The 10,680-nt window shown below is 42.9% G+C and overlaps 2 protein-coding genes across 4 annotated transcripts in view; one reads left to right on the top strand and one right to left on the bottom strand.

The window, feature by feature from the left end:
• Nucleotides 1-518, bottom strand: part of TXNRD2 (thioredoxin reductase 2) — a 41,916-nt gene extending 41,398 nt beyond the window's left edge. The window contains exon 1 of the mRNA XM_009274353.2: nt 423-518. Coding sequence (XP_009272628.1) covers nt 423-498 — 76 coding nt within the window. The 5' untranslated portion in view covers nt 499-518. The remainder of the gene's footprint in view (nt 1-422) is intronic.
• A 6,161-nt stretch (nt 519-6,679) lies between these two features.
• COMT (catechol-O-methyltransferase) overlaps nt 6,680-10,680 on the top strand; it is a 19,343-nt gene continuing 15,342 nt past the window's right edge. Inside the window, exon 1 of one of the 3 annotated variants that reach the window (XM_009274351.2) lies at nt 6,680-6,766. The gene's annotated coding sequence lies outside the window, so the exon portion shown is untranslated. Of the gene's footprint in view, nt 6,767-6,798; nt 6,892-7,882; nt 8,301-10,680 lie in introns of those variants that run through there. The other 2 variants (XM_009274352.1, XM_009274350.1) reach the window with 2 other exon arrangements.

The following is a 10,680-nucleotide window of genomic DNA, read 5'->3' as shown; positions in this document are numbered from 1 at the left end:
CCCCTTAGGTAAGGCGACCGCGGGTCTCTCCCCGCCCTGCGGGGGGGGGGAAGGGCTCGGGGGACGCTCCCCGGGCTCTCGGGCTGCCCCGGTACCTCTCCGGAAAGCCCCACCACAGGGGTGCAGGGCCTTGCCCACACTTCACAGCCACCTGCGGCCCAGGAACTCCCTCAGCAACTCGGGGGCCGAGGGACGGGCTCCGAGAGAGGCAACGGGGCGGGGGTGGATCCGAAAGCCTGTCCCCAAAGCGTTCCTTTGGGTAATGGCCCCGCGGGTCTCTCCCCGCCCTGCGGGTGGTGGGAAGGGCTCGGGGGACTCTCCCCAGGCGCTCTCGGCGTCAGGAGGAGCGGGAAGCCCGCTTCCCGCGAGGAGAGGCGGGGGCGCGGCCTCTGCCAGACCCGAGCCCAGCGGGCACCCCGTACCTGAGAGGGCTCGTACCGTACGGCACAGCGCCGGTACTCCCAGGAGACGCTCCCGCCTCCGCCACAGCGCCGCCATGCTGTACGGCAAAGGGCCTCCGCGCCGAGCCAGGACCCCTGCGAGGTGGCCGAGCAGCGCCTGAGTGGAGGGCGGCGACGCCTGGTCAGTGAGGGCGGCGGAGCCTCGTGAGGGCGGGGGGCGCGAGGGTCGCCGCGTCGCGGGTGCAAGCACGACGCCCGCCCTGCGCGCAGCCCTGAGGGGAGGCGGCCGCTTCCCTCCCGGAGAAAGCACTCGCCCTGCGCCCGGAGCTCCAGCTTGCGAAGCCGTGAAAGGCCTTTTTAGAAGGCGCGCACGGACTCTGGCCTTACAGAAGCGCGTTTGCGTTAAAATCGGACGTTGGGAAGGGAAAAAAACCCCACACTTTGCTTGACTGGCTTCTCCCTGAGATGCTGCTGCAAAAGGGGTTCAGGGAAGGCCTTTTAGGAAAGAAGAGGAACACGGCGACTGCCCAGAACCTTCACCGATATTCAGAGCCGTTGTTTCCCCTCTGAAACCGCATGTCCCTTTGTAACAGACACAGAGAAAGGTGGGCTGTCGCAGCCCCTTCCTCAGGTGCAGCGTGCAGACTGAAAGTCAAAAACCTCTGAGAAGGTGGTTTGAATAAAGCCTCTCCCTTCCACGAGGTATTACAGGCAACACATGATGTTGTTTCGGATTCCTGTGGCTAAGATACATTCATCGTTGAGAGCAGGCGCCAGGGACTCGGGTGCGAGAGAAGAGGGCTTCCTCAACCAAAATGGCGGGGCGGGGCCCGTGCTACACAGGTCAGTGAACTAGACCAGCACAAGCAGCTTTAACACGTGGTTTAACTGTGGTGGTACAAAGATCTGCACAGGACGAACTGTCGGAGCACCTCCAGTGCTTCACAGCCTTCGGCAGCGTTTTCTGTCCCTGTGACCCGTGCCAGCTGTTGATTAAACAAGGGCAATGCTGCCGACCTACTTCGGATGGGGGTTGTGAAAGTTATTAATGCTTGTAATGTATTCTGACAGCCGAAGGTAACAGGCCTCAAAGTAGGCATTGATCAAAACAATACCACAGGGAAGAAGGTCTTTCTCATTCAGAAGCGCTCGCTATTGGCCTTTACTGAAGCACAGTAGCGACCCAGCCTGCTGCTGCACGTAGTGAGTCGTATGTGATAAATACCACCATAGCCAAATCAGAGTTTGGGACAAAGAATCAGCCGCTTTTTCTCGGGGAGAAGGAGCTGGCGACAGAAAACAGTTTTAGGCAGTCACGGTTCAGCTGTCTCTGGAGCAAGGGCCTGGCTCACAAGGGGGCAGCATCCAACCATTTTATTTCAGAAACCGTCAATCATCTAGTCCACAGTTGAGGAGAAATGGCAGGAAATTAAAATACTCGAAAGTTTTGTAGTACTAACATTACCTCCAGTGTAGGTCTGATTAATTTTTTCACTCCATTAGTGTTTGAAAATACATGAAACAGGAATTACTATCACTTTAGTAAATGGATTGACGACTTGTCCAGTATCGCGGCTGTTAAAAAAAAAAAAAAAAAAAAAAAATTAAAAAAAAAAAAAAAAAAGGCAAACCCCCTCTCTGTTGCCTCCTGCAGCACTAATCAATGAATCACTAGAAACACTCTCACCCACTGCAGCAGCAGTAGAAAGACGTGACTAGAGCGTACTGAGAGGCCTTTGAATTAAAGAAACCTCAAGCATATTCAGATACTAATCTTTTATGCTCTTCAGGTACATGCATGCAAAGTTGTTTTAGCTGTTCATTTTAGCCACTATTCTGAATTGAATCAGGCAGCGTTGAGCATATGCTCTTCACACAGCATTTAGTTCAGACACGTAGGATCAAGGGTAGAATTAAATCTCCCCAAACACAAAACAAGTTTATGTGAAGAAATGTTCCTGCAGTGTTATGGTATTTTGCTAATAAGGAAGGGCCTTAAATGTAGCAAAGATGTTGATAGAAAACATTACCTTTAAACAGCACCTACAGTGGTGATTTAGGAAAGAATTGGTGATAAATTTGGAGTAATGCTTCTAAACTCTTTTAAGGATAGGATCTTGGCCAACTGCCCATTGTTATAGCCACATTGTACACTAGCATTACTAATTGCTTTTGTTATTTTAGAGCTCAGAGTCTAAGTGAACCACAGCCTATGCAGCAGTGGTGAGATCTTCTTTTAGATGTTTGTGTGTTCCTAAACACACCAGCACACACTGTCTCTTTTCTAGCTTGAAAGCGAGTCGGTTGCTTTCACTTGGCATCCTTCTTAAGTCATCTGGGAACCAGAACTATCCATAGCTGCTGCTGTGCCACTGGCAGACTGTGTGAAGCTGGGGTGTCACCAGCCCTCTGGCAGTATCTCACAGCTAATGATAAAGCACTGTGCAGTTCCACAGGCTAAGGCTTTCCCATCAGGACCGCCATCTTCAGAAGAAAGTACAAAGTCTGTGTAATGCCACTCTGCTCGTTCTTGCACATTCTTACAAGCTTGATCATTGAGACCAATAGAGGCAAATATCAGCAATGAGGGGTGGGTTTTGCCCATGGTCACGATATCAAAAAGAGGAGTAGCCACTGGTATTTGCTGCAGTCAGCACTGAGCAGGTGTGTCTGTGATACACTTCAAAAATCTTTATCGGGAACCAGAGATGGATTCTGGTTATCAGGTGTGGTTTCTAATGTGTCTTTGACTCATCTCCTATAGCTTTCTACTCTCTCATTTTAATTCTTTTGTGGTTGGCATTAAGCTGATCAGAATAATTAGTGCTATACATTTTTTACATCTATACATGAAGCATTGTGTTTCCACAGCGAAAGCATATTTCTTTCAAAACTTGGGATTAAAAACAAATGCTTACAAGATAGCTATCAGACTTAACATCATATTTCCACAGATTTTAGTCAGTTGCAGCCAGTCATATTTAAAGTCATAAATTAACTTAATACATTAGATGTGGTTTGGTTTATTTCCAGGGGGAGATGTTTATTCAGTGTACTGTAAACAGTGTGGTATTAAAAGGGCAAAGGAAACACCACTGTAATATGTTTCAGAAATGTATATAAATCCATTCAACAAAAATAGTGGTTTTGTAAGGCATGAATTGGTTCTGTTAATGGGCAGACTTTTGCCTTTTGAATTTATTGTAAGGACAGCTTGGAATGATGTACTTTTTTTCCTTCATATGAAATACCTTTTGTTACATTTATCAATGGCTTAGTTAAATTCTTCCTCATGAAGACAACCAGGACCAAATACCTCTTCCACCTAACATTTTAGAAATGTTGACTTCTCGAGCACATCTTCTTGTCTTTCCTGGTTTTCTGGCATGGTTTGCTTTATGTCTTGTGTTCCCAGATTAGCGACCTGGTGGGGCGGGGGAAAGAAGAGAGGTGTCAGGTAGATACCATCTTTGGAAGTCATCACATTGTTTCTTTTTTAGTGGGTGGGGTGGGAAATGGATTACATAGAGGTTGCATTTTGTGGCATGACCTAATTAATAGTTTACAGAAGTGTCAGTGAACTGTACTGGAACACTGGTTGAACTAAGAGGTCTCTGCACGAGGTAGGACTTTTTGGTTTCTTACCATCTCTCTTGTGATTGATTGTACTCTTTTGTTTTTTTCCTTGTTGTTCCTCTGCTAGTGAATAGCATGGTGTCCTTAGCATTAAGGAGGAAGGAGGAGGGAAAGAAAAAGCATGTGGAAGAAAGGCATGTCAAATGGTGAATACAAAAGTGGAAACAATGACGTAGTCCCTGGCAATTGGGAGAACCATATCCCAGAGCTACAAAAAGGACAGAATAAATGGTAGCAAGGGAGGGGTGGTTACCAGTCCTTAGACTTTTTTCAAAGCAAGGTAAAACCTGTCATGATTCAAATTGCTAAATATATGGATAGTATTCTAACATGGGGGTTATGCTGACAAGTGAGGACCCTTGTTCGAGGACACAGATTCTGGGTAAACGAAGTATTTCTACCACTTTTATTTGAGGCTTCTTAACTGACTCGTGTAGCAAGAATTTTCCAATATTACTTTTTGTTGGGTTCATGCTTTACATTGGCATGAAGGAATCTGTGGCTGTTTGCTTACAATCCAACTCTGCTGTACTTTTCTGCATTTTTGATATCTGCTTTTAAAAGCTTTGACAAATCAATCTTTAAGAGAGTTAAAAGTCAAACTGATAAGGGAAGAAAATGACTAATTTTGGTTTATGAGATCGAGGTGGTGATCAGATTTCCGTGTGAAGTCTACAAAGTTTACAACATTTTGTTAAGATGGGACAAATATATCCCACTAGCTAATAATTTTTTATGTAGGGTCTGTAAATGTATCTAAACCAGCTACACTGAGAAAGCTAAGACAAGTACACACATCACAGAATTACTCTAAATCAGGTCATTATTTAAATGCCATTTAAAAATGTAATTCTAGAAGAAAACCAACCAGTCTAATATTTGCTAAGTAAGTGCACCAAAAGGACATCTTGTTACAAAGAATACATCCTTCAGCTAACAGTGTTTCCTCTACTGGAAACATTCGTACATAGGTTTATAAACCAACAAAAATGGTTTAACATTTCAGCTTTGTTGCTATTTCTGCCTTTTTGCTTTTTTTTTATTTTTGAGAAATTTGTCTGAGAATAGGACTCGTTGTTGTTCAGAATTTAATCTATGCCATTTTATTCCTTCCTTAACATAGAATCTTCTGTTCATAGTTTGTCCTAAACAACTAATTGATTGCAAGGGAGGGAAAAAACCAGCAGAAACAGATGAAGCTTGAAGTAACACAGGTTCTTGACTTTATTTAAATGCTTCAACATATATTACCAAAAAAGCAAGGGGAGAAAAGACAGAAATATGGTAGACTTAACTGAGCTTCAAAGTTTTCATGAGGAGTTATAAAGTCTTTGAAAGCAGGAAGTTTTTTTCAGTCTACAAGATAACCTTTTAAGATGCATAGTAAATACAAAATAGTCTAACTGCTTGTATAATCTGTTAAGTTTTAGAGTACAACTTTGCTGGCCATCTTTCTTCTCTTTTAGCTGTTTCCTATTTTAGGTATCTCCAGGCAGCTTCCTGATTCATATGAGTGGTGCTTCCTTTCTCAAAATTCCTCTTTTGCATGTTTCTCAGCAAGAGAAGCTAATTTGACTGTTGAAAACAGCAAATTCACATAGAAGAAAATCCCTCCTGCTGTTCTGAAAACGCAAGCTCAAAAGAATTTTCTTCTACTCAGTGTTTCACGTGATGTGTGGGGTTTATGATAATGTGCTAGCTCTCCTGTTTCCCTTTGTTTAGGCTTTTAAAAACCAGTCTTTGGCCAGGATTATTAGAAGAAGGGAATGTCATTTGTTGTTATGCCAGGCATGGATTTACTGGGAAAGCTTCAGCTCTGTGCTATGCACAGCAAGTGGGGATAGCACTGCTACGTTGCATCATGTGATTGCAGCTGTATAGCCTCCATTTGAGACTGGGAGCTCTCTATATGAGCAAGTCTGCTCAAGTTTGTGCAGACAGATGTGAGCTTAACTCTGTCAACTGTCAGCGTGAGTCAGTCTGAACTAGCCAGTTATTCTGACCTGTTGCCATTCATGTGATGTTGCTCCCAAGCTAAGACATCCTGGGTCTACATCTTTCCATATATGTGCCCTGTGAATGCAGTATCCTGATGTTCTGCAACAGCAAATCCATCTTTTAAGATCTTGTCCCTACATAAAAATTGTATTACAACAATACATTCATAGCTCTCCACAGTTGTCTAACCCAGATGTATTCATATCAGAGTAAATTTTTACTCTCTAGGCAAGGGTAAGTCATGTGAATAGTGTATAAAGTTAGGCACTCTGGAGTTTGTTGCCTTGTTATTACGTTAGTAAAAACTTACCATACCTATATAGACCCTATCTTGGGCAAAAAGGTAAATTAAAGAAAGGCATAAGCCAATGTCTAACAGCCTACAAAAGAAACTTCTCTTGGAGAAAAAATTATCCCATAATAACGTATTACAAGATTTCAACTTTCTATTAACTTGGAAGTAACTTATGGACAGTTTGGGTGGTTTAACTAACTGAACCTCTGACTTTATCTAGTTGGCAGTTATTGCCATTCACCATTTTTACTTATGTACTGAAATATCTAGACAACAGAAAGGATTAATTTGCAGGCAAAGCCTTTATCATACAAGTAAACAGTTGTGGGCAGGCAGAAGCAAGTTTGCTCCTCCCATGCTTCTAGCCTGAAGAATATGATTCAGCTCAAAGTTAGAAGTCCTTTAGAAGTGTTGTCATGGAACACTGCTCAATCTGGTAAGTCTAGGCACTAATTTATGCTGCTAAGTAGAAGCTGGGCTGATACCACCCACCAGTTCACAACTAGCTATAGTTAACTGCAAGGACGTCTCCAAAGAATAGCTGTATGCTTACAGAACCAGGTCAGTGCATACAATAAGTTTTACTGTTTTAAGCTCTTTTCTCTACAGCCCAGCAGTAGAAGAAATTATCAGTTAATTTTAACTGTGGGTGGCATCAGGGATCGTGCAGACACAACCTGTCATGGTTTCACAGCCAGCTTTCGACCAGACAGGAAATTACTGTCAGTAAAGCTGGAGTGCGGTATTGCTTATTTCGTTCTTCGTTCTGCTTGATGTCTGGATTATAAGAAAATATTTGTTGAGCTAAAGCTCTGTTATACATGGAAGGGATACTTCAAAGTTGTTCTATATTGACATTGGGTACTGTGCTATATTGCAGGGTCTTAGTTATGTTTTGTTTAGAATTACTAAAACCACTTTGATCTTCACCTACCTCTTTTTCCCACAATTCTTTATTCAACTCATCCACTTAAAATTTTTTATTCTTCTCTTGTCATGCTCTCAGGTAGTCCCTAATTCTTTCAAGGATGCGCCCCCCCGCCATGTGACAAAGCCTGTTTTCAGTTCTTCAGCTCCTGTTTCTGCCACATTTGATACAAACCGTTTCTTTGAATCTTTAAAAAGTTTCTAGGCTAGAACTTCAAACACTCACTGACTAGGTCTGAGTTTTGTAGTAAGAATACAGCAGAGAACTACCACCACATTGGTTTGGGTTTTGGTTTTTCTTACTATTTTCTTTTATGGTGCAATTTAATTGCAGCTTGATTATATTGTTTCCACCTCGAAGGAAACAATATAGACAGTCAAGCTGAGAACAAGGTTTGTAAGAATAAGCCTCTTCTTTTATCTTAGAGCCGTTTGTAGCAGAATATTTTTCCAACCAGAAGCTACAGAAATTCAGATGTACTACTTATAATGTATTGATTGCACCTCCTTCTGTAGTTGCTGTTAAGCAATTTGCTATACATACCTCTCCTCGCTCCAGCAGCACTCTATATTTAACTCACATGCCTAGGTCTTGTTTCTACAACTTCTGCACTGGCTGTAGCATGCCACGTTGGAGCTGAAAAAAGAACTAAATCCCTTGGGCCAAATTCATTCCCGGAGTTGCTTGATTGAACGCAGTGCATTTACACTAAGCACAGATTTGGCTCATACCTGACTTTGTCAGCATTCACTGTGCTGTAACTAAGTAACAAGAACACTGTCATTAGGGGACAGATGAATAGCTTTCTCTAAGGTTATTAGAGCACTGAGCACCTTTAAGGAGTGCAGAAATCTGTGAAAGGAGGAGTTGGGGAAAAGGACACTGCTCCTTTTAGAGTCTGTGTAACAGAACTGATAAGCTATTCCTGTGATGTGATCGAATGTGACAATACTGCAGGCTCTTGGACTCTTATTTTATAAAATCCACATCAGAGCAGCACAGGAAAAGATCGGAGGGAGCAGCTTCTGCTGTACTGAGAAAGGTACATATTTATATTTTCTTATTTCTTAGACTTGACATGATTTGTTATCTTAGATAATGTCACTATTTTAAACAGTGGTGAATATGAAACAAGCAGTGTTTTCCACATTCTGACTGGTACTCATTGTCAGGAAGTCAGTCTGTGAGCAGCTTTCACAGAGAAAAAGTAGGACATATTTGTGTGTCATGCATTTGTACTGTATTTAAACCTTGACAGTTGAAAGAAGTGAGATGAGATAACCCCAACTAAATTGAAAATGTAATTTATGGCTGTAAGTATGCTGGAATTTGGTACTCATTTATTCAAGAAAAAGCTGAATGCAAGTCAAGTTTCAGTTCAGTCATATTTGTCTGAATAGCTGCTTTTATAAATGTGTTGCTGCAGCTGTATTTTATGGGGGTTTTCATTCTCAAGAGGGAGTTCTGCTACAGCAAAATGTCTGTGAAGAACAGACAAAAAGCTAGTACTTTTGCTTGCTAGCCCTGTTGCTGCTTATAGAGTATCTTTCTGATGCCCTTTACAGACATTCTTTACCTTCTGTCCTTTAAAAACAAACTCATATTTACCAATACATACCAAAGCACATGTCATACCGGTGATCTCCATAAACAACCTTTACTTCATCTCTGCACTTAAGCTTACTTTTTTTCTGTTTACTCAGCCATGGACTCCTCTAACAAAGCCCTCAGGTTCAGAATCTCATGCATTTGCACAGCACTGCAGTATTTAAATGCAAAAGAAGAAATTCCTGATTTACAGCTTTAGTTTGCATCAGTGGAAAAAGAGTTTAACCACATTAACACTGCAAACAATTTACTTGTCACTCAAGTTTAGCAATATTTCTTAGCAGCCTGCAGCTGGTATCAGGTTTATCTCTGCCAGTCCCACACTATTGTCTTTCAGCATTCCTTCAGGATCACTGGAGTTAGAACTGACTGGGAATTTTCTGAAAAAACATAATTTTGGCAGCAGTCGTTGAAACCAGATCTTAATGTGTGAGGCCAGCCATACCAGTGTTGCTAAAACTCTCTCAGGAGAGATTTCTCAGAAAGCAATTTCTAGCTGAAGTAACAGACACTGTGCCAACTCCAGCTACTTTTCTGGGGCGGGCATTCACTCAGGATTTGAGACCAAGGTCTCATGCCCTGCTCTGTCTCAGTTAGGCTGCGTCTTCCCAGGCCGTGCTTTGGTTACCTGCTGTCCTGTGGTGGATCCCACCTTGCCTGGCCTGTTAGAGCTGTTCATTTCCATAGAAATAAGCCATCATTTCAGCAGCAATTGCCTTCCTACCCTTTCAGATCCCTCAGTGGGTGTCCTCACTATCAAGTTTCAGTCGTGCACTCCCCCTGGCCTGAGGAGCAGCTTGTGGAGAGCAGAAAGCTGTGATGGGAGAGAGACAGATTTACACTAGATTAGCTGGCAGCCTTGGAAGCAGGACAGGAGCATGCAGTGGGGATTTGGGACACTGAGGATTCAGCCCTTGATCTTTGTGATATAGAGAATGTGAAATAGGTCTGTCATAGGTGATTATGCTGAGGACAACATTTGGTCTTTCCTCTTCCAGCCCTTTCTCCCTACCTACATTTGGGGCAAAATCATTCAATAGGAGCTTGTTTTACCTCCTGGGGAGCATGAAAATCTCAGCTGAGAAAACTTTTTACAGACCAGCTCTTAGTGTGCTGACAGGGCAGAGCACTTTCTACTTTTAGCAGTCTACTGCCTCCCAGGTGGGATTTGTAGAATTCAGCTGAGCTATGCCAACCACTGGCCTCAAATGCTAGTACAAATAGTACAAATGCATCTACAGTTCTGGAGTGGGAATAAGGACTATTAGAAACAAATGCTTCCTGGGGGTACCTGAAACGATCTTATTCCTGAAAAGCTGTCTTTGCTCAAGGCCCAGTAAAATGCATTTCTTATCCTTGAAGAATTTTCTCACCCCAAACTCTGGCTTTAATCATGCAGTGTGTTCACTTGGCCAGTCTGGATCAGAATGCTACAGATCCACGAGGACCTGCTTGTTGAATAGAGATAAGGCTTGTCTGTGTGGCCAGTTTATTCTAAACCCCGCTCTTCTTTATGGGGCACGTAACCATAATATAAACCTTTTCCTTTGGGTGATAGCACAGGATACCACTTAGACAATGGCTACTGTGAAGGGAGTTTTAAGTGGGTAGCAATTATCCTAATGGAAATCTATCTGGGGAGAATGGATTTAAACACCCTTATGAAGCTTAGTTGATGGGGCTCCCTAGTAGGCAATAGGCACTTTTCTGTTCTTTCCTTTCATTCAGTAAGAAGAAACACGTATTTGTTTCCTTTCAACCTGAGAAGAAGGAAAAAGAAAGACAAAAGGGCCGGGGGGGGGGGGGGGGAAAAA

This window comes from Aptenodytes forsteri, unplaced genomic scaffold (assembly GCF_000699145.1).
Source record: "Aptenodytes forsteri isolate BGI_AS27 unplaced genomic scaffold, ASM69914v1 Scaffold79, whole genome shotgun sequence".
NCBI lineage: Eukaryota > Metazoa > Chordata > Aves > Sphenisciformes > Spheniscidae > Aptenodytes > Aptenodytes forsteri.
The sequence above is the reverse complement of the archived record's forward strand: the minus strand, read 5'-3'. Positions and strand labels throughout refer to the sequence as shown.